Source organism: Nyctereutes procyonoides, unplaced genomic scaffold (genome assembly GCF_905146905.1).
Source record: "Nyctereutes procyonoides isolate TBG_1078 unplaced genomic scaffold, NYPRO_anot_genome, whole genome shotgun sequence".
Classification (NCBI taxonomy): Eukaryota; Metazoa; Chordata; class Mammalia; order Carnivora; family Canidae; genus Nyctereutes; species Nyctereutes procyonoides.
This window is the reverse complement of record NW_026575125.1, coordinates 1,466,516-1,491,276: the sequence shown is the minus strand read 5'-3', so window position 1 is coordinate 1,491,276 and position 24,761 is coordinate 1,466,516. Positions and strand designations below refer to the sequence as shown.

The 24,761-nt window shown below is 47.8% G+C and overlaps 1 protein-coding gene across 4 annotated transcripts in view; it reads right to left on the bottom strand.

The window, feature by feature from the left end:
- The window catches only part of GYG2 (glycogenin 2), a 40,190-nt gene extending 15,747 nt beyond the window's left edge, over nucleotides 1-24,443 (bottom strand). For all 4 annotated transcript variants that reach the window (XM_055337691.1, XM_055337692.1, XM_055337694.1 and 1 more), the window contains exons 1-7: nucleotides 24,423-24,443; nucleotides 23,341-23,447; nucleotides 18,198-18,339; nucleotides 5,111-5,285; nucleotides 3,951-4,113; nucleotides 2,905-3,031; nucleotides 395-617 (exon numbers count right to left, since the gene is read on the bottom strand). In XM_055337691.1, the coding sequence (XP_055193666.1) occupies nucleotides 395-617; nucleotides 2,905-3,031; nucleotides 3,951-4,113; nucleotides 5,111-5,285; nucleotides 18,198-18,339; nucleotides 23,341-23,347 (837 nt within the window). In that variant the 5' untranslated portion in view covers nucleotides 23,348-23,447; nucleotides 24,423-24,443. The remainder of the gene's footprint in view (nucleotides 1-394; nucleotides 618-2,904; nucleotides 3,032-3,950; nucleotides 4,114-5,110; nucleotides 5,286-18,197; nucleotides 18,340-23,340; nucleotides 23,448-24,422) is intronic.
- Nucleotides 24,444-24,761: the final 318 nt, after the last annotated feature.

Sequence of the window (24,761 nt, the reverse complement as noted above, 5' to 3'; positions counted from 1 at the left end):
AAAATCCTCTTGAGCAACGTCCTCCAAAAGCCACTTGAATTGATGATGTAAATTGGCAAGAATCTCCTAGAACAACATGGCAATCAATCACCCGCAGCCACTTAGCTGCAAGTGGCTCTTTCCCTGATGAAGGCGGCCAACTGAAATAATCTATTTATGCACGAACCCTCTAAATCACACCAACATTTTGGCCCATTAAACATTCATGATTTAGAGCCAGAAAAAAAAAAAAAAAAAAAAAAACCAGACCAGGGTGTCTGTATCTTCGGCGTCCTCTATGAAATACGGCATGTTCAAACAGAAGGGAGCGTTCCGAGTAAGTACACCGGGTACCGATCGCGCAGAGCCTATGCCCGTCCTCAACTCTTGCTTTTAGAGGGTGTCGCTGGCTTACGGTGTGTCCCGGAGATGCGTGTTCTTCTTCATCCCGGAAGCTTTCGTAAAGGGGCAGGATGCTGTGCTGGTAGATTTTCCACCAGAGGTTAAGGAAGGATGTCTGGTGCTGGTTGGCCAACCCGGAGCCCTCCTCCAAAACCGAGCCAGTCTGGGGGTTGTACTTGTAGTTCCAGGGCTTCGTGGGCCCCAAAAAGTGGACGACCTTCACACTCGAGCCAAATCTGAGGAAGAAACACAAAACAATCTACTTTGCACGTGGAAGTGATCACACGCATGCAGGAGGCACCCCACAACCACCAGACACATCAAAGAAAGCAGTACATGGACACTTGTCTCAACGCTACTAGGTGGACCGGGTGGTAATTTTCCTTAATTTTTTTTAAACAATGAACTTTTGGGGATCCCTGGGTGGCTCAGCGGTTTAGCGCCTGCCTTTGGCCCAGGGCGCGATCCTGGAGTCCCGGGATCGAGTCCCGTGTCGGGCTCCCAGCATGGAGCCTGCTTCTCCCTCCTCCTGTATCTCTGCCTCTCTCTCTCTCTCTCTATGTCTATATGAACAAATAAATAAATCTTTAAAAAAAATAAACGATCAACTTTTGGAGTATTTTGCTTTCTATCTACCAAGAAACTTCACCATAAACTATTGGGAATCCTCAAACCCATTTGAGGGAATCCTCAAACCAGAAGACTAAATCAAGAGTCTTATAAAGATAAACATTATGGTAGATAGCCCAAAACATCGTCTTTTTTTTTTTGCATTACAGCATTATTAGTATTTATTAATCATTCACAGATATAAGCACAAAGGCCAATGGACGTCAGGCATCAGTACAGACCTCCTTGTCTAATATTGGATCTCCTCATTATTATTTTCTTAATAATAAATTTATTTTTTATTGGTGTTCAATTTGCCAAGATATAACATAACACCCAGTGCTCATCCCGTCAAGTGCCCCCCTCAGTGCCCGCCACCCAGTCACCCCCACCCCCCGCCCTCCTCCCCTTCCACCACCCCTAGTTCCTTTCCCAGAGTTAGGAGTCTTTATGTTCTGTCTCCCTTTCTGATATTTCCCACACATTTCTTCTCCCTTCCCTTATATTCCCTTTCACTATTATTCATATTCCCCAAATGAATGAGAACATACACTGTTTGTCCTTCTCCGATTGACTCATTTCACTCAGCATCATACCCTCCAGTTCCATCCACGCCAAAACATCATCTTAAAACAACAGGGACCCTCCCCCAAAAAATCGCTTTTACGGTAGACAACACTAGCTACAAACAAGAAAACTGGGAATCCCTGGGTGGCGCAGCGGTTTGGCGCCTGCCTTTGGCCCAGGGCGCGATCCTGGAGACCCGGGATCGAATCCCACATCGGGCTCCCGGTGCATGGAGCCTGCTTCTCCCTCTGCCTGTGTCTCTGCCTCTCTCTCTCTCTCTCTCTCTCTGTAGCTATCATAAATAAATTTTAAAAAATTAAAAAAAAAAACTGGGTTCTCTTACAAGATTGTGAATTTTCTCCTCTCAACGTCTTTAAACATTTTTTTCCCATAATCATCTTCCCATGAAATTTGAACTGTGTATCTGCATTCTGTATGTACATCTCTGCTTTATACATCAGAAAAAATAGGATGTTTTCACTCCCCAAGGACGCATTTCTGCTCCTTGGAGGCAATATGTTCGCTGTTAAAAATACATGCTTTTAGAATTTTTCTTTCCCTAGATTCTGCTCAAACTTTCCACTTTTGTTTATAACAACATCACCCACAGCAGCGAATCTCAAATGTTTTGGTCCTAAGACTTCTTGACATTCTTTTTTTTTTTTTAATTTTTTTTTTCTTCTTGACATTCTTAAAACACACTGAGGACCGAGACTTGAGCTTTGTTCACGTGGATCCTATCTGTATGCATTTACCGTCACAGACAACAAAGCTGAGAAATCTGAAGACAGATTTAACCAATTCGTTAGAAATCAATCCGCTCACGAGATGCTGACGCTCATTTCATACTTTTCCGTGAAAAATAATTGTATTTTCGAAAAGCAATTCTCCAAAGAATGATGCTGACCATCCCAAGAGGAGATGGCTGCTTTCTCTTATCTGCATCTGCATTTAGTGCGTGGTTCTTTTTTTTTTTTTTTTAATTTTTAGTGTGTTATTTTACCACGTCATGGAATTCCTGTAAAATCCCCCTGTATACTTACAGAAAAAAAAAATTGAGAAGAGAAGAAAAAAAATGACATCTTAGAATAACTTTTTTAAGTCATCTAGACTCCGCAGACATTTGAAAGAATTGTGGAGAACCCGTCGGGGGTTCCTTAGGCCACACTTTGGGAACCACAACCATTAAGCCTCACTGCCTTGACTACCTATAATTTAAAGCAAGAGGCAAAGAGAGGGATGATCTAATTTGTTTTTGTCCCACATGCCAAAGGGTGATGAGGATTCTAGAGACAGGGTTGCTGGAAGGCACCAGGCATGGAAGGATCTAGAAAGTGGAGAACTTACCGCTTGAAAGCGGGGCTGTAGGTGTACGCCGTGTTACTGCTCAAGTTATAGATGAACGGTAAGTGCTTGTGGATGTCTGCTGTCGACCAGCTACTGAAGAAGCTATTCAATAAGCCTTGATCTGCCCCTAAATGGTGAACGTACACCCAAGGAGGTTAATCACGCATGGTCCAGCGCTTCCAAGGAATTCAAGACGTGTCTGAAGGGCTTAAAATACACAGCCGCACGTGCGGTCCCGTCGTACTTCTTTTCTCCAAGCCCATTACAATAGGATCGTTTGTCTCAAAAAGAATCGATCACCCATATCATTAACTTTAACAGTGCATATTCTCTCCAAAATTCTCTACTCATAACCCAAACCTTTGATAATCATACCCTCGCATTGTCTCCAAAATTCTCCATTCCTCCCGTGATGAATTTTATCTGGTAGCCACACTGCTTTCCCCAACCGTGTCTGCCTGGTGGGCAACTCCTCGCCCTCACCCAGAGACGATTCTTGGTCGCTGTACTGTTTCCTTTTTGTGACGACAATTCTAGCATTTTCCGCATCTACTAACGCGCAATCAAGCCAAATATCGGCTTCTCGTGGCTCGCTTGACTTTATTCTACGTCAGGGGCTGGTCAAAGGACGCTGGCATCCGTTTTTGTTAATAAGGTTTTACAGGAACACAGCCATAGTCATTGAAGCCTTGTCGGTTGCTGCTTTCGCTCTACGACTACAGGGTTAAATATCTGCCCCAGAGATCGGATGGCTTGTGATGCTGAAAAACCTCTATTACCGGGTCTTTAGAGAAAGGTTCGCCTACCTACTTCTGTATGGTCAGGATTGCGGAATCATTCTTCTTACTCACTGAGGATATTTCCCTCAATGGGTTTGTCTGTCGCCTTCACTTATCCCTCCCACCCGGTCCGTCCTCATGCTCCCACTCCCTCTTTAACCGATTAGTGCCACTCCCATATCCAGGGGGAGTGAGGATGAGGCAGGGGTATGGGCGCTGGAAACGGCCCCCTCCCCTCCCACCCACCTCCAGCATCCCGTCGCTCACCGTCAAAGCTGCCGTGGTCGGTGGCGTGCTGCAGCAAGAGGCCATGCGTCTCGAGAGACGGTTGGAAGACAAACACCCCGCTATTGAAGCAATCCGGCCATCCGGGGTCGGGGGCTGCAGAAAACTCTGTCCTATCAAACAGCTCGTCGATGTTGGATAGCACCTGGCCGAGCAGAGCATGGGGAACCCGTAGCGTCACGTCTCTTACCTCCGGGATGCAGGTGACAAATGCAGCAGGAACCCGAGGGTGGCCAACGTGTAGTGATTGGAAACCTGTGCCCATTTTGGGGGCTGACTCTTCCTCTAAGGCTTGCTTTAGGAGGAGGAGAGACCCTAAGATTGCCCTCCGGTTTATTTCGACTGATGGAACTAACAGCGTCTCCGAAACTATTTTCTCAAAGTTCTTAAAATCCTCTAGCGAGCTCGCCTGACTGTGTATCCTCTTTAATCTAGCAAACGTGACCAACAAACCTCTGAAAATGCACACGTGGAGAGGCCTGCAAGTCGGTATGATGCAATCAGTTGCCTTCTAGAACTTGACTACTGACGCCAGACCCCCTCCGACACCTGCCGCCTTGCTAAATTGTGCTCTGTTTGGAACAAAGAAAATGTGCCTCCAACTGCGTTACTGGCCTCACTTTCCTCCGAACCTCTCCATCTTCCTAGAGAGCCGCTTTGACACAACCAAGACAATCTAGAACGGATGCGTCATTTCCCATCTCAACTTTCCAATGGCTGTTTTTCAGAGTCGTCGTCATTGGTTCCTACACCGTAGGCCACTACCCCAAATGACACACGGAGGACGCCACAGCCTAAGAAGCCAGGTGCACCAGTCCAATCAGAACTATGTAACTCAATAGGCAACCAAGGCAAAATATTTTTTCTAATTATTCTATTTTGTGCAGATGACATCACGTGATTATAAACCCCTCCTAGGGAAGGAGCAAGCCTTCGAGTCCTGTAGCCTCGGGGGCAGGGTTACAGCAGTGCTAGTGCTATGTCATATCTAATTTTGGTCAATGCTGGTGATACAGATGCATGTTACCTGGTGGGAATCCACCTGTAGGAATCAGCAGCCTGCTTAAAAAGGGGAAGGCAATGTCCTTGAAGGGTTCCTCACCAAGTGGAGTATCAGGTCCTCATTATCCCTCTGTACTCACCAAAGTATCTGCATCCAGGAAGACACACTTGCTGTAATGGGTGAGGGTCCAACAGTGAAGCTTGGTGAGGGTGACCCCAAGCTCAGGCCTCTTCAGAAAGGCCAGGTGGATGTAGTCTGCACTGTCTATCAGGTTTACCTCGATTACTTCATCAAACACCTTGGAGAGGATAACCCTGGAAAAGACATAGCACCAAGTACTAGGAGACCAAGGGAACATTCAACACACAGGACGTGCTGTCCCCTTTGCTTCATACAGACGTGAAGCGTGCATCCAAGATCCCATCAAACTCAGCACAATCTTCCCATGGAGCTTTGCATCCGTTCTGCTCATCCTTAAATCTTATGCAAACTTGAAGATCTTGACCCCTATACCTAACTGTGTTAGGTAGGCTGATTCCAGTCATCCCTCAGAAAGGTATTTCTCTTTCAAAAATGCACGGGCCTTGGGATGAATGCTGAGCCAGTAGAAACTGACAGATGTCCACTACGATCTCCATCAGCTTTTATTTTATGTATTCACAACCTACATTGTTAATAGCATACAAGTTCAGGACTCAAATTTTGGAAGACTGTACCTTTTCTCAAAATGAAATTTTCCTGTGTTCCATTATATATAATATATATATATATATATGTACCACCACCACCATCAAAAAAAACCAACCAACCAAACAAACAAACAAACAAAAAAACCAACCTGAGTAACTCTGTAAAGATTAAACTATTTTTAACTAAAAGTAAGGTTTCTTTTATGACACTATCAAAGTTTCTTCATGTGAGGAAAAAAAAGGCTCAAAAATAAGAAAATATTCATTACAGAAAATAAGGAATTTTATAGGACTTTTATTTTCTTTCATATTTAGGCATTGTTTGAAAATTTCAGTTCTATTATATATATATATATATATATATATATATTCTTTTTTTTTTTTTGCTTCAATTCTACTTTATCATAGGCTGGAATATCTTGTGATGACAAAAAAAAAAAAAAATTGAGGAAAAGCCAGAAAAAAGATGCAGGCACATCAAAAGGATACAGGGTGACGATCAGGATTTGAACAAGGAAACAAATAGGAAACCCAAAGTATAAAATGAATATTCAAGGAATATTTTTTTAAGATTTTATTTATTCATTCATGAGAGAGACAAAGAGAGAGGCAGAGACACAGGCAGAGGGAGAAGCAGGATCCATGCAGGGAGCCTGACGTGGGACTCGATCCCAGACCCCATCCCTGACCCCGGGATCTCGCCCTGAGCTGAAGGCAGATGCTCAACCACTGAACCACCCAGGCGTCCCCATACATATGTAATAGTAATCTAATCTAAAACCAACCTAACATCCATACTAATACTTATTAATTGAATAAATAAGTAAATGGGGAAGAAGGAACAGCAATTCCTTACAGAAGGATTCCAAATTCTAAACACATTAGGAATGAGGGAAATAGAAAATCATCATTGGGTTGATGGGATGAGCACTGAGTGTTACACAAATTGAACTTAAATAAAATATTTCTTAAAATCACCCTTTGGCTAACACCACAGTAATAACTGTAGCCGACACTGTTCACTGGTGGATGCTAAAATCAAGGGGTAAAGGTTTTAAGAAGAAACAGCACGTTTTCATAGGACGAAAGCAACTCCCCCAAGGTAACTATCAGTTACAAAAATCATAACCGCACAGGTAGTACCTCATCCATGTTTTCTTTTTTTTTAATTTTTTATTTATTTATGATAGTCACAGAGAGAGAGAGGCAGAGACACAGGCAGAGGGAGAAGCAGGCTCCATGCACCGGAAGCCCGACGTGGGATTCGATCCCGGGTCTCCAGGATTGCACCCTGGGCCAAGGGAAGGCGCCAAACCGCTGCGCCACCCAGGGATCCCCTCATCCATGTTTTCAAGGTTAATATCACCAGGGACAAGACACAGCAACATCACATACTCCTCAAAAGGATGCCCTGAAAAAGGTACACCACCCCTGTGGACTTTTTTTTTTTTTTTTTTTTTTTTGCCAAAAACTTATAACCTCAGTCGGCTAACGAGAAAATATGGGACCAAAACAAGCCGAAAGAATTCCATGAAACAAATGACTAGTACCGTTCGAAAATGTCCGGATCACGACACGTAAGGAAAGAAGGAGGAAGTGTTACATAGATGGATGGGAAGTCACAGGGCAGACATGCTAACTAACGCGATGTGGGGCCCTGCGTGGGAACCGAGTCATATAATCACATCGAACGCATCTTTTACTTTCAACATTTTGTGTGGTGGTCGAAGGTGCCTCCTGTACACGTCCAGGGAAGGGCTGGCCTTTTCCGCTTATTTTGCTACGACAAACGTCTCTCTCTCCCTTAGAAGAGTTTTAATGCCTTTACCTTTAGTATGATCATTGATCTACTCAAATGGAATCCTACAGGTTTTTTTTCCTTTTTTAATTTTTTAAAATTTATTTACGATAGTCACAGAGAGACAGAGAGAGAGAGGCAGAGACACAGGCAGAGGGAGAAGCAGGCTCCATGCACCGGGAGCCCGACGTGAGACTGGATCCTGGGTCTCCAGGATCGCGTCCTGGGCCAAAAAGGCAGGCGCCAAACCGCTGCGCCACCCAGGGATCCCTTTCCTTATTTTTTTTAAACAGTTATCATACTTTCTCTGTCTTCGTAATTCCTTTTCACCCTCCATTGCTTGGATTAGATTTTTTTTTTTTTTTTTGCTTCCATTCAACACATTTGCCACTAATGCTCAGGAAGTTGTACACATCCTTTCCAGTGTTCTGGTGGTTTCCACCCTCAAGCTGGCAGCACACGAATCTAAACTTATATTTTTGATCGAATATAAAGACAGCCTGTGTATCTTCACCCCGCTGCCACCACCGATCACCTCGGTGTGGAGTGCAAATCCCAGATCATTTCCACAATTATGCCTCAATCCTTTTACAATTAACTCTGAGTTTCACTCACTTATTCGCTTAGAGCTGCGTCTTTGTTACAGGATCTTCCTTGGATTCACATTTCACTTTGCTGGACTACATCCTCAAGTCATTTTGTTCCCGAACATCTTTGAGGGGTAACATTTTCAAGCTCTTACGGATTAGGAACATCTTTAATTTGCTTTCGAATGGCACTAACTTGGCTGAACACAGAGATCTCCTTCCAAAATTACTTTGTGCGTTGCCCGCCCCCCTCCCGAACCACCTCGCCCTGGAAGGGTGGTGGGGAAACGGGTGAAATAGGTGACAGGGATCAAGAGGTACAAGCTTGGGGATCCCTGGGTGGCGCAGCGGTTTGGCGCCTGCCTTTGGCCCAGGGCGCGATTCTGGAGACCCGGGATCGAGTCCCACGTCGGCTCCCGGTGCATGGAGCCTGCTTCTCCCTCTGCCTGTGTCTCTGCCTCTCTCTCTCTCTGTGTGTGACTATCATAAAAAAAAAAAAAAAAAAAAAAAAAAAAGAGGTACAAGCTTGTCGTTAAAAAGTGAATAATCGGGATCCCTGGGTGGCGCAGCGGTTTGGCGCCTGCCTTTGGCCCAGGGCGCGATCCTGGAGACCCGGGATCGAATCCCACATCGGGCTCCCGGTGCATGGAGCCTGCTTCTCCCTCTGCCTGTGTCTCTGCCTCTCTCTCTCTCTCTCTCCGTGACTATCATAAATAAAATAAAAAAAAAAGTGAATAATCACAGAGATGACGAGTACAGCACACAGGGAACATAGTCAATCATACTGTCAGAATTTTGTACGGTGACCGTACTTGATGTGGTGAACGTTTTGTAGCACACAGAATATTGAATCACCGCGTCGAACACTCGAAACTACCGTGATACTGTCCATCAACTATAACTTTCCTAGACACACACGTGAAATTATTTTGCTCCAGAAAATTGGAGACATCAGCCGGCTCAACTCGACTGATGCTGAAGTGCTTTTAGCACCTTTCTCGGGTCTTGGGGCTCTGGAATGCCACCCCTCGGTATCAACGCCTGCCTTCACTCATTCTGCTCGACGCTCACGGGGCATTCTCACAGCCGAAACAGGAGGGGAGTTATTTCCCACAGTCCATTCTCTCTTTTGCTCTTTTTTGAAACTTCATTGTTAGGCAGGTGTTGGGGCTTCCAGGGCCTGTCCGTTGTAGCCCAGACTGGCTTGTGGGCTTGTGCCTTACGTTTTTCTGTGCTTTTTCATCGAACGGTACTGAAAGTACCTACATCTCTGAGAAAGTACTATTTCATCTCCAAGTTTTCCCCTTATTTTTAACCCGATTATTTATGGAATTTATGGCATCCTTAGGGTTGTATCAAGATCCGGGAGCGGGGGTGTGGCGGGCCAAACAAATCCCACTCCTTGCTGCTACAAATAGACTGTGACGTTGGGCCTTAAATCCCTTTGTTCAGCGCTGCCTGTCTTCTCAAAATAAGTGCCTGGACTTGGAATTCAGTTTCAAGACTACAATCTGTTTGAAGCTCTGAGCATATGCTCCTGGCTTTGTTTCTTTGCAGGAGAGATTACCCCACTCTGCACTTGGACCACACAGCCCACAGCCCGGAAGAGCACAGTGGTGGTCGGCATCCACACCCACAGCCTTGCTCGCTTACGGTCACCTGTCACTGTTTGTCACTGGACCACAGGGCACTGTTCCTCAGCCTTCCCAATGGTTGCGAAGCCTATAATGGGTCCTAGAAAACCGAACTGGTTCTGCAACACTGAACCTTCTCAGGATTCTTCGATGTTACAGTTCATCGTGAGTGGACCAGAAGATTGAAGAAAGTGAGTGCGGACAGCTTTTACTGACCCTGATGAGACAGGAACGGAGGAGGGAATCATGCGCTCTTCTGGGATCCTTTTGGTTTTATCAGGACAGTTCTACCAAAAAAATATATATATATATATGACTGCCCCCAATCACCAGGGGGACTGATGGGACAACAGGCAACCAAGAAAGACCTCGTGTTTCCCGTCTTGGTCCCAAGCGAGACACATAAGGACGTGTGTCCACATCAGGGTCAGCTTTCCCAGCTCTGTGTCTGCTGGAACCTCTGGTCTGACTCTGAAGGTCAAGGCTCTAGACGCAGGTGGATGTCACTGCAGCTCAATGTGTTTCTCTCTGGGGCCCGAAGAGCTCATCTTTGGCAAGAGGAAATGCATTTTATGCATCGATTAAGTTAAAATGCTTCTTGGGGGGATGGGTTATAACCAATTTGCCTCTGGTCTGATGATGTCACTTGATGTCAAAGGCGAAGGTCTGCCCCCTAAAATACCAACATTAACAAACACCACTGCCAACCTAGCTGGTTGTAAAGATCCCCCAAAGACGTACCGTCCGACATGGTTACGTCCATCCGTCCATTTGTGAGGCCTGATTGTAATAATTATTTGAATAGTGTTTTTGAACAAGCCTCTTCTCCACTGTGCATTTTGTAAATGTGTTCCTTAGTTTATTCGTTTGATCTTTTACTCTTTTTACTTTTACACATGGTATTTCTGGCCTATCACAGTCCCGATGTCCACCTTTGCTTTAATTTAAGACGGTTTTCTCCACATTCAGATGAATGAAATATCTATCCATGTCAGTGCCTGGAGACAGTTTTTCCTTATCACAACGGCAAGGAGGACTTGTAGGTGGTGATCCTACTGGCATATGGTGGGTAGAGACCAGGAACACTGGTCAATGCCCTACAGTGCCCAGGATGCCCCACATGTCAATAGTGTCCAGGCTGAGACACCTTCATCTACTGACTTCTAAGATTTCTCTTTGCCTTAAAAATGTTCCATCTAGGACACCTGCACCCCGATGTTTCTAGCAGCAATGTCCAGAATAGCCCAACTGTGGAAGGAGCCTCGGTGTCCATCGGAAGATGAATGGATAAAGAAGCTGTGGTCTATGGATACAATGGGATATTCCTCAGCCATTAGAAACGACAAATACCCACCATTTGCTTCGACGCGGATGGAACTGGAGGGTATTACGCTGAGTGAAATAAGTCAATCGGAGAAGGACAAACAGACTCCTAACTCTGGGAAACGAACTAGGGGTGGTGGAAGGGGAGGTGGGCGTGGGGTTGGGGGTGACTGGGTGACGGGCAGTGAGGGGGGCACTTGATGGGATGAGCACTGGGTGTTATGCTATATGTTGGCAAATTGAACTCCAATAAAAAATAAATAAATAATAAAAAAATAAAAATAAATTAAAAAACAGATTATCACAAAACCTAAAAAAAAAAAAAAGTCCCGTCTATACTCATAATCTACCTGAATTCATCTTGGTACATTAGCTTTACATTAAAAGGACCATATCATTGCCTTTCTCTGATATATGGATGAATTACACTGCGCTCATGAGCTGTCTTCCTTCGGGCACCAATCATTTCTCTACGACACATATGGAGCCGTCCGGTTGGTGTTGTGTATTTGGTGGCTTTTTTTTTTTTTTTTTTTTTTGGTCTCTAGGTAAAACACAACCAAACCTGTAAATCACGTTTGGGTATCAAGATTAGGGCAGTTTCTTCAAATAAATGAACACACTCATTTTTTTCCGAAGCTCTGAGATAGCTCCTATCACACGGAAATTCATCCATTGTGGCCAATGTAACAGAACGTCCTTTATAAACCACCCGGGCTCAGAACCTTCTACCAGATAAGCCTTTGATACCATTCTCTATTTCCCACCCTGGGCTACTCGCTAGCAGTGTATCCTATGCCTTCTAGTCTCAGCGTGGGGTCATGCGAGTTTCCCTAGAAGGATCAAGCATTTTGTCAACGTTACCCGTTACCCGCAAAGTGCTCTGTGTCCCATTTGCTTTTAAAATTCAAATTGCCTGGATCTGAATGCCTGTTTCCCTTCCCAGATTGGGAAAGTTTTCAGCTAGGATTTGTTCAAATACATATTCTGGCCCTCTGGCCCTTTCGGCGCCCTCGGGAACCCCAATTAAACGTAGGTTTTTCTTCCAGGAAATAGAGAGATCCCCCCCTAAAATCAATAAAAACCGTTCAACACCTCGACATCTAATAGTGAAGCTTGCAAATTCCAAAGATAAAGAGAAGATCCTTAAAGCAGCAAGAGACAAGAAGTCCCTGACTTTCATGGGGAGGAGTATTAGGGTAACAGCAGACCTCTCCACAGAGACCTGGCAGGCCAGAAAGGGCTGGCAGGATATATTCAGGGTCCTAAATGAGAAGAACATGCAACCAAGAATACTCTATCCAGCAAGGCTCTCATTCAAAACGGAAGGGGATATAAAGAGCTTCCAAGACAGGCAGGAACTGAAAGAATATGTGACCTCCAAACCAGCTCTGCAAGAAATTTTAAGGGGGACTCTTAAAACTCCCCTTTAAGAAGAAGTTCAGTGGAACAATCCACAAAAACAAGGACTAAATAGATATCATGATGACACTAAACTCATATCTGTCAATAGTAACTCTGAACGTGAATGGGCTTAATGACCCCATCAAAAGGCACAGGGTTTCAGACTGGATAAAAAAGCAGGACCCATCTATTTGCTGTCTACAAGAGACTCATATTAGACAGAAGGACACCTACAACCTGAAAATAAAAGGTTAGAGAACCATTTACCATTCAAATGGTTCTCAAAAAATACCCTAAAAACTATAGAACACTTCTGAGAGAGATTGAGGAAGACACAAAGAGATGGAAAAATATTCCATGCTCATGGATTGGCAGAATTAATATTGTGAAAATGTCAATGTTACCCAGGGCAATTTACACGTACAATGCAATCCCTATCAAAATACCATGGACTTTCTTCAGAGACTTAGAACAAATTATTGTAAGATTTGTGTGGAATCAGAAAAGACCCCAAACAGCCAGGGGAATTTTAAAAAAGAAAACCATATCTGGGGGCATCACAATGCCAGATTTCAGGTTGTACTACAAAGCTGTGTTCATCAAGACAGTGTGGTACTGGCACAAAAACAGACACATAGATCAATGGAACAGAACAGAGAACCCAGAAGTGGACCCTGAACTTTATGCTCAACTAATATACGATAAAGGAGGAAAGACGATCCACTGGAAGAAAGACAGTCTCTTCAATAAATGGTGCTGGGAAAATTGGACATCCACATGCAGAAGAATGAAACTGGACCACTCTCTTGCACCATACACAAAGATAAACTCAAAATAGATGAAAGATCTAAATGTGAGACAAGATTCCATCAAAATCCCAGAGGAGAACTCAGGCAACACCCTTTTGAACTTGGCCACAGTAACCGGAGAAGGACAAACAGTGTATGTTCTCATTCATTTGGGGAATATGAATAATAGTGAAAGGGAATATAAGGGAAGGGAGAAGAAATGTGTGAGAAATATCAGAAAGGGAGACAGAACATAAAGACTTCTAACTCTGGGAAATGAACTAGGGGTGGTGGAAGGGGAGGAGGGCGGGGGGTGGGGGTAAATGGGTGACGGGCACTGAGGGGTACACTTGACGGGATGAGCACTGGGTGTTATTCTGTATGTTAGTAAACTGAACACCAATAAAAATTAATTTATAAAAAAAAATAAATAAAATAAAATTCAAATTGCATGCAAATAACTACTTTTTCATTTTAGTTTTGGGTATTTATGTTTTCTGTAGTCTTAATTTACTTTCTAAATAATCCAGAAGTTAGATTTGTTTCCTGTTCCCAGTTTTTAGTTTTTAATGAATCTCTCCCTTCTTGCCTTACGGATTTTTTGTTTGTTTTATTTAAATTTTTTTTTTCCTATCAGAAAGGGAACATGAGACTCCTAACTCTGGGAAATGAGCTAGGGGGGGTGGAAGGGGAGGTGGGTGGGGGTGGGGGTGACTGGGTGACGGGCACTGAGGGGGGCACTTGATGGGATGAGCACTGGGTGTTATTCTATATGTTGGCAAATTGAACACCAATAAAAAATAAATTTATATAAAAAATAAAATAAAATAAATAAATAAAAATAATTTTTTTCCCAACTGGATAACTTCTTTGCCGATTTCAATTTTTGTATTGTCTGCCTAATGTATTTTTTATCTGTTTGTTTTAATTTAAAAGCTTTTCAAACTGGATAATTTCTTCATTGCTTTTTTGTATTGTTTGCCTTACATATTTTTCGTTTGTTTTAATTTAGAAATTATTTGAACTCGGTATTTGATTTCTTCGCTGATTTTAGTGTTTCTCTCTGGAGTGATTCCAGCTTTCCCCTTTGGTTTGTATAGGTAGCATTCATATTGCTAATATTTTTTAAGCACTATAGAATTCAAGCTTTGATTTGTCAAGCCATGAAGTGTTTAGGAGAGAATTTCTGATTTAAAATGTCCGAGGGTAATGCAGTTTTTAAATTTGTTTTGCTCTTAATGCCTACGTTTATTACATTATAGTCAGAGATCATAACATTTAATTCCTGCTCCAACCGACACATTAAATGCCTCCTTGTACCATGAGTATAAAATCAATTTTTATATATTGATTTTATATATATATTCATATTTTAAAAATGAGTATAAAATCAATTTTTCTAAGTGGTCCATACTGATGAGAACAAAGATCACTGTTTACATAATGCACAGCATTTAAGAGATACCTCATGCATTATTCATTACATCAATTTACTCACGTGTCTGCCTTTTGATTTAAACTTAGGAAAACTATATAAAAAAGACTCTCCCTCTACCATTTTTTTTGCATTTGCCTGTGTATCAAATAGGTTTTGGTTTTTTGTTTTACATGCTGTATATGGTGATCATTGGTGCATAAGGGATCTTGAGCACATATCCTATTCCTTGAAATAGGAATTCTCCACTTTATTATGCAGAGTGTCTCTCGCCTGGATCCTTACACTCGGGAAACCATACGATCATTTCTGCCTTTCCTTTCTCCTACACGTGATGCAGTGACTCTGTCCATCGTTTCCTAAACAAATATGTCAGGTAGGGGAGGTGGGCGAATGGATGGGTTAAGCAGGTGATGGGGATGAAGGAGTGCACCTGCCGTGATGAGCACTGGGCGACATAAGCAAGTGTTGAATCACTACACTGTATGCCTGAAAGTACTATTACACCGTATGTCAACTAACTGGAATTTAAATAAAAACTTAAAAAAAAAATAAAAATAAAAACTTAAAAAAATAAAAAATATATCAGTAAGTCAGGAAATGACAGATGTTGGTGAGGATGCAGAGAAAGGGGAATCCTCTTAGGCTCTTGGTGGGAATGCAAACTGGTGCAGCTGCTCCGGAGAACAGGATGCGGGGGTTCCTCAAAAAGTTAAAAATAGAAATACCCTAGGACTCAGCAATTGTGCTACTGGGTATTTATCCAAAGGATACAAACATAGTGATTTGAATGGGCACTTGGACCCCAATGTTCACAGCATCCATGTCCACACTAGCCAAAATGTGAAAGAGCCCTAATGTCCATCAACAGACGACAGATAAAGAAGATGTGGTGTAAAAAAATAAAAATAAAAATAAAAATAAAAATAAAAATAAAAAAAGAAGATGTGATATATAGACAATGAAATAGTACTCAGCCATTAGAAAGAATGAAATCCAGAAATTTGCAATGATGTGGACGGAACGGGAGAGTATTGTGCTGAGTGAAATAATCAATCAGAGAAAGACAATTATATGATCTCACTCATGTGGAATTTAAGAAACAAAACAGGGGGGCATGGGGAAGAGAGGGAAAGAAAACAAGATGCAATCAGAGAGGGAGACAAACCATAAGAGACTCTTAATCACCCCCCATGAGGGTGGGTGGAGGGGAGACGGGTGGGGAGCTGGGGTAACTGGGTGATGGGCATGAAGGAGGCACGTGACGCGATGAGCACTGTGTGTTATGCGCAACTGATGAGTCACTGACCTCTACCTCTGAAACTAATAATACATTCTATATTAATTGATTGAATTTAAATACATTTTTAAAAATAAAAAAATTCATAAATCAGATAACCCGGTCCCTTTTCACTGTGCCCAGTTTCATAAATATACTTACAACAGTGATTCACCCTCCGTACTAGGTCTTTCCTCACCTCGTTGTCCTGCCAGAAAGAACTTTCTCGTTAAGTTCTGTGTTTTGATGTAACGTTTGGCCAGAAGATGCCATTTTTTTTTCAGTAGCAAAGCCCCTGAGCACCTACATGCTTCACAATCACTTCCAACCATGGTGCCGATGACCGATAAACTTGGCCACGTGGGTTCTTGGGTGTATCCAGAAACCTCTATCACTGCAGCAGTAACGAGTAAGTCCTCGATGTGTAGATATCTACAGGTGGGGTCTTCATTTGCTTCCCTCATGCCTTGGCGATACCCATTTTCTCTGGTATTTCTTCACCTTGGGAAATTTTCTTCAAGTATATCGTTGTTGATGGAGCTCATTTCACTTGCTCTCAGCTCTGCAGCAGGGCCAGGTCTCCTTTAAAGCTTCCTACTCTACTAACTTCTGCTCACACACCGGGAAGTCTTTGACGTCTTCCACAACAACGAGTCTACGCAAGTCTGCAGGGCCGACTGCATATAACGGGGTCTCTAAGAAGTTGAACTATTTTTTTTTTAGTGACTTTTCTTGACTGCAAACATTTCCTCAGCTCACAGCCACACCACTTTCAGTTCACTCTGGGTTCTCCTCCTCCCCTCACACTACCTAGTCCTGATCACAGCTGGCCTCTCAGATCTCAGCCCCGAGAGCTAACCTGACATCACTCCTTCTGCAAACTCCGAGCCTCCCCATGTTCTTAGGTGCTGGTCAGCCAGAGCTTGACTCTCGCCTGCCAAACCCTGGCTCCAAGAACGCCTCCTCTGACCTCCCATGAGGAGGAAAGGCCATGACCCTTCCAGGCTCTCTCTGCACATGAGCGCCATGGCCCTGTCCACCATGCGCACAGCCGAGGACAAACTGGAAGACCCTCATGCCCACGCTGCTATCACAACCTCTCCTACCAATGCTTGCATTTCCTTGTGGCAAACTGCACACCTTCCAAAGTGCAGGCATCTGGACCAGCCTCCAGAAGCTGCAAATTCATGAATTCTCCATGCACAAGGTTCCACCATGGTGACATCACTCACCTGGGGGCATGTGGAAGGAACAGACGGTCTCCCCAGTAACTCACGCCATTCATGATAATGTGGGGACACCACCATGTGTGTCCACAGATGGGAACGTCCCCACACTCAGGCTGGAATGCACAACCCGCTCAACAGAACCAGGATGCTGATGTGCTCAGGTGTCTGCATTTGCGAGCACGCACACGTGAACCTGCAGGCATCCTTATCCAACTAAGTCTGGAATCATCGTTGACCTCCCATCTCAAGCGCTGCATGGCAATGTCAAGCCAAGTGCACGCAGCTCCTGGACACTGGGAACCACCTGACTTCAGATCAGTCCACGGGAGCCCAGCCGTTTGCATGAGACATGTCATGGCCCCATCATGGTAGGAACCTGCCCTTGCATCCCTGTCCCTTGCCTCCGAAGCTTCCTCCTACGGACACCGTGTCAACTGAGTGGCACCAACAACACACAAGCCCAGAGAAAAGGTGAGATTCACATGAATGAAGCTGTGTCCGAAGCTCACAGCAATGCCGCTACCATGCACACAGCTATCATGTGTCCCATGTGTTCCAGACCTCAGGAGCCGGGAATCGGCTTGGTCGGCTGAACAGCTGTGCTCTCTGATGCTCATCACATGCACGGCCATGTCCCACATCCTGTGTCCCACCTCTTGGTTATATCTCTACATGTGGGCGAACTGATTGCATCCAGCCTCTGTGTTCTAGAGCAATCCAGAGAAGCCCAGAGCTGTGCTTTGCTCCTAGACACACAGTCACCACCACAGCAGAACAGCCACACACGAGGCACAGCCCCCCCGGATGTACCTCCACTCATCTTCCCCAGGAAGCAGCCAACACAGGGACACACCAGAAACCTGTTCTGCACCATGCTATGCCTCCATGCCTCCTGCAGGAGCACATGTGGCCTGCTATGACTTCCAACGTGCGATCTCTCCCTTCCTCTACGAGACCTGCTTGCTTTGATAAGAGCTTGAGCGCACAAGCGTGTCAGCGACGCTCCAGAGCCACGACACTTCCCGTGACGTCCGCGAACGTGGGGGTCTTCCCGACTTACCTGAGCATGTTGGACACTTGTGGGGTGATGAGCACCACCAGCCTCCTGGTCGCCCTCTGGTTCCTCAGGGACTGGCCCAGGACCAGTGCACCCTGGCAGTAGATGTCGTTGGTGGCCAGCGTCACGAACGCCTGGTCAGACACTGCGGATGTGGACAAAGACACCAGAGTCACAGCCCCGGGGGGTTTCAGCAGGTGGCAGGCTTGGCGGTCACCGCTCTCTCTGTCTGAACCAATTAGCTGTTCCATATTTTATAAACATTCACTAGGAACATTTCATCTACATCCTTTCTTTTGTTGTTTTGTTTTTTTCTTTTTTGTTTTTAAGTAATCTTTCTGCCCAACATGGGGCTCGAACTCATGACCCCAAGATCAAGAGTCACACGGTGCATCACTGAGCCACCCTAGGCACCCCCTGCATCTTTTCCTTTTAAAACACACACACAGAGCACTTTCTAACCCAACACATGAGGCAAAGCCAAGCAGAATATGGTTAAAATGTCCTGATGCTGCAAATATATTGCCTGGATGGATACCCAAGACTCTTTGCTTTGCTCTACATTCAAGTCTGAAAAACTCACCCCAAATATCTGAATCTGAGACACAAACACATCAAAACGTGTGGGCAACCGCCCGGCTGTCTGAGCCAGGATGCAGATGTCCACTCAACTCAAAACAAAAACAAAAACAACCAAAAAACAAAACAAAACAAAACAAAAACCCAACTATAAAAACAAAAAACAAAAAAAAAAACAAAACAAAAAACCCCAACTATGACCAGTTTCACAGTGTCCCGCTAGGAGGGGAAGAAATGCTCATGGCAGATTCAATTGACGGTGATTTCCAGTCTAAGTGCGTCCTCGTGGTGGCGGCGTTTATGGGGACTTCCAAACAACTCTAATTCCTGCTCCCCCAAGAGCGTGTTGCCAGGAGAGACACAACAGTTGAAAGAAATCCTGTGCAGACTCCAGTGCTGTCTGCAGAAATTAAAATGCGCAGCACGCAGCAGCTCTGGGCCAGAACACACAGACCTCACTTCTCAAAGACCAGAGCGTCCTCCCCTCCCCGGGCCAGTGGCTCCCACTGCAGGGTCCTAGAAGGGCTCCTGTTCACGCTAAATATAAGGTGGCAGATGCAGGCTTCTGAGGCCTGTTTCCCCCGGGGGCCCGCCTCCTTGACCTTTACATTCCATGGGGGTAAATTCCAAAATGTGCCTGTTACAACAGGCTCCTGTCTGCACGTTCTTCTGCTGCTGCTGCTGACTTGCTGGATTAAGAGGGGTCTGCACACTCCCGCTGTCTCCACTGTGACTTGTGGGTTATACTCAGAAAGTAGACTTCAAAACTCAACTTTGCAGCCCCCCAAAGTATCTGTCTATCCATCCATCCATCCATCCATCCATCCATCCATCCATCCATCATATCTATCATTCATCCATCCATCCATCGATTCTATTATCTATCTATCCATCCATCCATCCATCATATCTATCATCCATCCATCCATCCAATCATATCTATGCATCCTCTATGTATCCTTCACATCTACTATCCATCCATCCATAACCACCTAGATCTATCGTCTCCATCCATTCATCCTTCCGATCGGCAATCTATCATCTACATATCCATCCATCCATCATATCTATCTATCCATCCATAATCATGTATCTAGCATCTATTCATCCATCCATCCACCATATCTACCGTCTATGCAACCATCCATCCATATCTATCTCTCCATGCATCCATAGTCATCTCGACTGATCTATCATCTGTCATTTTTCAATCCATCATCCATCCACTACATCTATCCTTCTTACCCTCTATCCATCCACTCTATCTACCTTCTGTGTATTTTTCATGTATCTACCAATATCTAAGAAGTGCCTAGGGGCAGCAGACACCCCTGTCTGTGGACATTTCTGAGACATGGGAACAAAGACTGGGATCCTCCAAAAGAGTTCAAGGTGATGAGAGATTCCCATATCCAGAATGGACCACCCTGCAATGGGATAGCCATCCAGACAAGAGGAAGGTGCAGTTGCATTGGCCCGAGGGAATGTACGGGGTGGAACATAATACAAACAGCAAAGTCACCAAAATTGGCAACTGCATACACTGGTTTCGCAGCATTTTTGTAAGGACGTAAATGTAACTGCTGTAATCAGCGGGTATTGTGAGCTGAAATACGTCCCTCCTGCCAAACTCGTAGGAAGTTCTCTCTCTGGGCCTCAGAATGCAGATATATTTGGAGGTGGGGTCTTTAAAGATGGGGATTAAGGTAAAACGAGGTCACTGGGGTGAGCCGTGATCCAGTAAGACCGGAGTCCTTACAGGAAGAGGGGAGGAGGACATAGACAGGCACAGAGGGACAACCAAGTAAGGACACAGGGAGAACATGGTGTCTACACACGCAAGAGAGAGGCCTCAGGAGGAACCAGCCTCCGTCCCTCTTGGACCTCGGACTCCCCACCTCCAGGATGGGGAGAAATAAGTGTATGTCCTTTAAGGCACCCCATCTTTGGGTTACGGCAACCCTAGCACCCTAATAATTTTTTTTAATTTATTAATGATAGTCACAGAGAGAGAGAGGCAGAGAAACAGGCAGAGGGAGAAGCAGGCTCCATGCACCGGGAGCCCGACGTGGGATTCGATCCCGGGTCTCCAGGATCGTGCCCTGGGCCAAAGGCAGGCGCCAAACCGCTGCACCACCCAGGGATCCCTAGCACCCTAATAAATTGGAGCATTAAACTCAGGAAGCAGAGCCAGGAATGCCACCCACCCTGGGGAAAAGAAGCTCAGCAATCACCTGGTGACCCTTTCAGGTTTAAGTTTATATGCATCTGCCCTTTTCAGGCTGAGATACTACCTTTTTCTACTAAGCTGAAATTGCATCATCGTAACTGGCTGCATATTTCCTATTTAAACGATTTAAACGGGGCCCTCCTCAAAGAAAAAAAGCAAATTCGCAAAGGAGCTTGGTTGACCTTTCCAAAAAAAAAAAAAAAACAGAAAACAAATAAATTTCTCTCTAAATGGAAGATAAAACAAAGACATGAAGAAGACCCAACCAGATTATTCCTACTCATTTATCCTCTCAATGATCCCTAAGGAAACTGTTCTCCAAGCCGCGAGGCCCGTTTTGAGTCATCACGGTTTATAAGCACGGGCCGGGCCGCCTTCCCCGGAGAGCCATCAGGCCAGACGCCAGGACAGTTGGATTTCCAACCGTCTCACGTTTCGGAGCTACTTCGTTTGGACACATCAGCTGCTTCCACGTGACACACGGTCGCACGTGAGGCAGGGGGAAGGGGAGAGCTGCCATGGTCCATGGAGGGAAGCGTGTCACCTGGGAGGGCTCTGGCGACCCCAAATGATACACTGAGGTCACTTCTCCAGAAGCTTCCTGATTCGCGGGATGGAGAAAGACACGGCTGGGTCTCTGGGGAGTGTGTCATGTGTCACCCGGCTCCTAGGCTCTGCCCCTGCTCGGGATGGAGGGATTTGTGGTCATATCAACAGGATGACAGCTCGGCACCCCCGGACAGCAGAGACCCTCTCTCCAGCGACCCCAACACGCAAACTCACGCTCTTGCAGTGCAAGATCCCCCATGGGTAAGAGCACCATCAGAGGCCCAAAGACAGGCCAGTGGACTTTAAGGCAAAAAAGAATGAAAATTCATTAACGTGTCTTCAGATGCCACACGGCCTTGCTTTTTAAGAAGCCACCAATGACCAATGACCGAGATTCGGTTTGATAGCAAACAACGTCCAAGGACACCGCATTCAGAGTCCGCTGCAGCCCAACACGGCACCAGGGTGGGGACTTTCGTCACCGCCACGGAGCGGGGAAACAGCACGTGGGGCTGTACTCCAACCACGGGCTTAAGAGAGAGAAAAAAAAATGAACTATTGAAAAATCAGGTTTGGCCCAAAGAACATGGTGCCTGAGGGTTTCGTAACGAGCCAGGGAGAAACGTTCCTTTTAATCCATTTCGATTCCTTGCCGGTCCTCTGCTCGACCCATCTTCTATCCGCACCCCCCAACACGCACACCCCGAAATAACACCGCCAGCCTCCTGGTCTGCCCCTCCTCTTGTACTCAAAGGTGGCTTTTGTTCCCCTAAACGTGTCGAATGCCCACTTGGGGTCTTCGAGAACGTTCCAGGGCTGATGGAGATGTGTCCCAACGCTGAATGCTGCCACTGTATGGGCCCGCGCGGCTCCGGGGGGCAGCGTGGCTTCAGGCGGAGGGCGGCGAAGCTCCCTGGGACACAGACTCGGTGGAGCTTCTCCTCCCAGCACGGTCCACGCCTCTGCCCCCGCCTCAACCGTGTTCCTTTCCGAAGCAGACGGGACGAAAGCCGTCATTTTACCCAAACGCTCCTCTGAACAAAAAGTAGTCTGGGTTTTTTTTTTTGTTTTGTTTTGGAGGTTTTTATTTGGTTTTTGTTTGTTTTTTTAATGGGCTCGTGGTCGGTCAGGTCTGGTCTGGTGCAAGACCGGGGCGTCTCGGGGATAAAAGCGGGTCGGGCATGGTTCCCTCAGGTTAGGGCCACAGACCCCTTATCTAATTTCTGGCCCTCTGAACTGTCACATCTGACGTCCAGAAAACGAAAGGGCAGGTGCACAGGACTCCTGTGACCCTCGGGGGCGACGCCTTGCCTTAGGCCCCAGCCACGTGGCCACCCCAAACCTGCTGCCCTGCTGGGGGTTTCTCCCCAATCTTTCCTGCAACAGCCAAGTATGCTTGTGGTCTGAACTTGGGAAACCCCAAAGGCACTCTGTTCCTAAAGTTTTGGGGGCGTGAGCTTCCTATCTGTGTAGGAACTGGGCTCCCTGCAATTGGATGGCCAGAAAACCAGCGCACGGCGCTCCTCGGGGTGGGCCTTACAGAAGGACCATTGAGGACTCTCAGGGCCCTCGGACCAGGCTCTGCACGGACCCCCTCCCTGCTGCGGAGAGCCACCCCATCTCCATCTGCCCCCCGCAGCGCGGGTCTCTGCACACGCGGGGGTACACAGGGGAGGCGAGGGGCTTGGGGTGACCGGGCCCTCAAAGCGGGGCTCTCCCCGGAGCAGATCCATCTCCGAGGTGGGAGAAGGGGCGGGGACGCTGGACCGGAAGCGCTGGGGTACTCACCGGGCATGGCGTGGGCGCAGCGGGGCGGCGTGCGCCTGGGCTCTCCGGGGCGCGGAGCAGGGCCTAGCAGCGGCGGCGTCTCCAGGGGCCCGCGCCGACCTCCAGGCCTGCGGGCGACAGCTCGGCATTCCAGACACCCACCGCGGCAGCCCTGCGCCCCCCACCCGCCAGCGGCACCGGGGGCCGCTGAACCCAAGCCACCTGTGCGCCCCTGGCGCCCTGCAGCTCCTCCTCCGCCCTCCGGCCCGGCCCCCCTGCACCCCGTTCCTCGCCCCGGAGTCACCTGCGCCCCCCACGCGCCCCGCCTGGACTCCGCGATCTGGGGCCCCGGCCCGCCCGGTGTCAGAAGCGTCCCCGCCGCGCTAGGGACCTCCTCCCGGCTCCAAGGCGTCCAGTGCTCCCGCCGGACGCCCCACGGCACCCAACCCCCACCCCACCCCCGGCCGCCCGCGCGTCACCTGCGCCCCCCGCGCGCCCCGCCTGGACTCGGCGATCTGGGGCCCGGGGACCTCCTCCCGGCTCCAAGGTGTCCTGCGCTCCCGCCGGGCGCCCCTCGGCACTCACCCTCCCGTCCCACCCCCCGCGCACCCCGCCGGGACTCGGCGATCTGGGGCCCGGGTACCTCCTCTCGGCTCTTGCTCCTCCCTCCTCCGCTCCCGCCCGGCGCCCCCTGCCCGCGAGTCACCTGCGGCCCGGCTGCGCCCCGCCCCTCCTCCGCGCGCTCCTGGCCGCCCGGCCCCCGCCCGGCCCGCGCCCCCCTCCCATCCTGTCCCTGGAGGTCCCCCCTGCGCGCCCCGGGCGCGCCCGAGCGGCCTCCACGCCCCCGCACCCCCCGCGCGCTCCCGCAGCTCCCACCCTGCCCGCGCGCCCCAGCGGCCTCCACGCCCCCGCACCCCCCGCGCGCTCCCGCAGCCCCCGCCCTGCCCGCGCCCCCGGCGCGCCCCAGCGGCCTCCACGCCCCCGCAGCCCCAGCCCTGCGCGCCCCGCACCTCGCTGGCGCCGCCGCACCCCCGGGGCGTTCGGAGTCCCCGCGCCAGGGTCCCCAGGGTCCTCCCGCCCCCCGCAGCCCCCGGCCCCCGCACCTCCTGCGTGCTCCTGCGGCCTCCGGCCCGGCCCGCCCTGGGAGGCCCCGGAGGCCCGCGCCCCGCGATTGGCCGCTCGCCGGAAGCCCGGCCCCACCCCCCCAGCGCCCGGGGCCCGAGTCCCCAGCAGCCGCCGCCCGCCGCCCCGACCCCGCCGCGGAGGGACAGGGCCGCCTTCCCTTCCGGCGCCGCCCCCTCCCTCCCCGCGGAATCCGGGAGCCCCGGGTCGGTAGCTCCGGACGTTTAACCTTTACCCAGCGCGCGCCACGGCCGATGTTTGCAGAGGCGGGAGGCCGGGCCCAAGGCCAGGGGCCGCCCTGCAGAGGCCGCGCTGGAACC